We start from the raw sequence: 2,213 nt of genomic DNA, 5'->3' as shown, positions 1-2,213 counted from the left end.
GAGGGCTGAGTTTGTAAGTTGGTTAAAGTGTGGGGAGAAGTTGTTTTGTTGTTTGTCATGTCGTTTAGAAAGCATGGGAGGGTCAAAACGACCAAATCTCCCATGCATTTAGGTATATAGGATAATTTTATTTATTAATATATTCATTAATATCCGAAGTACATACACAAATATATAAATATAGATATATAGATACACATTAACTATTAACAATATATTTACCATTACGCACACATTTTCTAGGAAACCATATAATGATCGAATTCACTATGAATTCTCACGATAAAATATGTACTTCCTAGTTCCTCCGTTCCAAATCTATAGTCCAGTATTTTATTTTGGGATGTCCCAAATTAATTGTCTCCTTCAATAAATGGATAAGAATAATGTGAAAAAAGTTTTTTATGTTCCTACTTTATTCATGCATTGACAAAAAGATAGGTAAAAAGTAAGGGATAAGACTGGAACATAAACAAAAAGGTACATGTGACAACTGACAAGTACTTTTTTCTTTGTGTGTTTTTTTTATCTTGAGATAATAGATTTGAGACAGAAGGAGTATATCTTATTTAATAAGCATGCAAATTACACATTTAGTTGGTTATAATATATGTTTAATATTAAATTTAGCAAATTGTGTTCTATCTTCGATAAAGATTACACATGTTGGCTGAAGGATCTTAATTTATGTCATGTTATATTTAATTTTGTTATGACTATTATACCTCTTACTTGTACATTTTCGACACTCTTTTTTACCTCTCTTGGTGTCGAGAATTGAAACCTTCCATAAAAATATATAGATGCCCCATTTAAAAGACAAGTACCAACATATTGTTGATAACAATAATCGATAACCGGTAAGAATTGAAATGGTGAATGTTTAAACATTATTAAGAATTATAATGGTAAATGTTTATAGTTTATGCGGACAATTGCGCGAATACCAAAATGTTGTTGATAACCGGTAAGAATTGAAACATATGGGTTAAAGTCGGTAAATTGAAACATATGGTGAATTGAAACCTGGACGAATATCATTCAAGCTTTTCATAAATTGAAAGTTTTGCAAATTATTCCTAATGATGTAATTCAGGTTAAAGTCGGTAACGGGTTAACATCCACCTTTTGGAAAGATAATTGGAAAGGGAACGGGCCACTTTGTTCTAAATACCACCGACTATTCCACTTGGACGTTAATGGGGATTGCTCGATTGCTGACCGGGTCCATAATGGTGAATGGACCTGGGAATGGGTTAGACCAATCGGGCCGCGTAATTCATCCTTGTTGCAGGAGATGCAGATCGAGCTGGGCAATATTTCTTTAAACAAAGATGTAGATCGAAAAGTTTGGTCATTATCTAACGAGGGAGTATACACGGTTCGTGACATTCGGGCACTAATTGATATTAGTATTCTACCGGGCTCGCATTTGGTTACTCGTTGGGTCAAACAACTTCCTCGTAAGATTAACGTTTTTATATGGAGAGTTGCTTGGAACACGCTTCCAACTCGTCTTAATTTTTCGGCTAGAGGTATGGATATCGAGGATATTGGTTTCCCTTTATGCGACTATAATGTGGAATCTTTGGATCATCTATTATTTGGTTGCGTAATGGCTAAAGAACTATGGCTCAAGGTCAAGATTTGGGTGGACATGGATGTTGCTCGTGATTGTAGCTCATGGTCATAATGGGTATCGTGGTTCGACTCATGGCCCGGTGCATCGGAATCGAAGACAGAGATTTATGTCATTGTGGCTCCCTTATTATATTATGGCATATTTGGAGATTTCGCAATAGCAAGTTGTTCGGGTCCAATTCGATGAAGAAATCGTTCCTTTTTGATTATATACAAAGTTTTTCATTTAATTGGCTTTGTAATAGAGGAAAGTTTAATATTCGTAAGGACTATTGGCTCATGAAGCCGTTGTAAGTCTCGTTGTATTCTTGTTTTTCCCTCTCTAGCGTCTTGCTAATGGGTTTTTTTTTATTAAAAATAATTTTGCTGGTCACAATTTTTTTTTTTTTGGAAACATATGGGTTATATACCTATTCGGTTGCTAGGAATCAAATCGATAAGTGCCTTCTTCCTTTAATCACACGGCAAACTTGATGGTTTTAATTAATTCATGAAAAGGCCAATGTATTTTTTGAAGATTAAATTTGGATATTTCTTTTAATCGATTAAATCTTTCGAAGAAAACCATAGAG

At 34.0% G+C, this 2,213-nt stretch overlaps 1 protein-coding gene across 1 annotated transcript; it reads left to right on the top strand.

The window, feature by feature from the left end:
- The first annotated feature begins 373 nt into the window (after positions 1 to 373).
- LOC139859491 (uncharacterized) lies at positions 374 to 1,693 on the top strand. Its single transcript, XM_071848275.1, has 2 exons — positions 374 to 397; positions 1,097 to 1,693. Exons 1-2 carry the CDS (start codon positions 374 to 376, stop codon positions 1,691 to 1,693), a joined length of 621 nt encoding a protein of 206 aa, XP_071704376.1.
- Positions 1,694 to 2,213: the final 520 nt, after the last annotated feature.

The sequence above is a fragment of the Rutidosis leptorrhynchoides genome, chromosome 7, assembly GCF_046630445.1.
Source record: "Rutidosis leptorrhynchoides isolate AG116_Rl617_1_P2 chromosome 7, CSIRO_AGI_Rlap_v1, whole genome shotgun sequence".
Taxonomy (NCBI): domain Eukaryota; kingdom Viridiplantae; phylum Streptophyta; class Magnoliopsida; order Asterales; family Asteraceae; genus Rutidosis; species Rutidosis leptorrhynchoides.
This window is presented reverse-complemented; position numbering and strand designations above follow the sequence as displayed.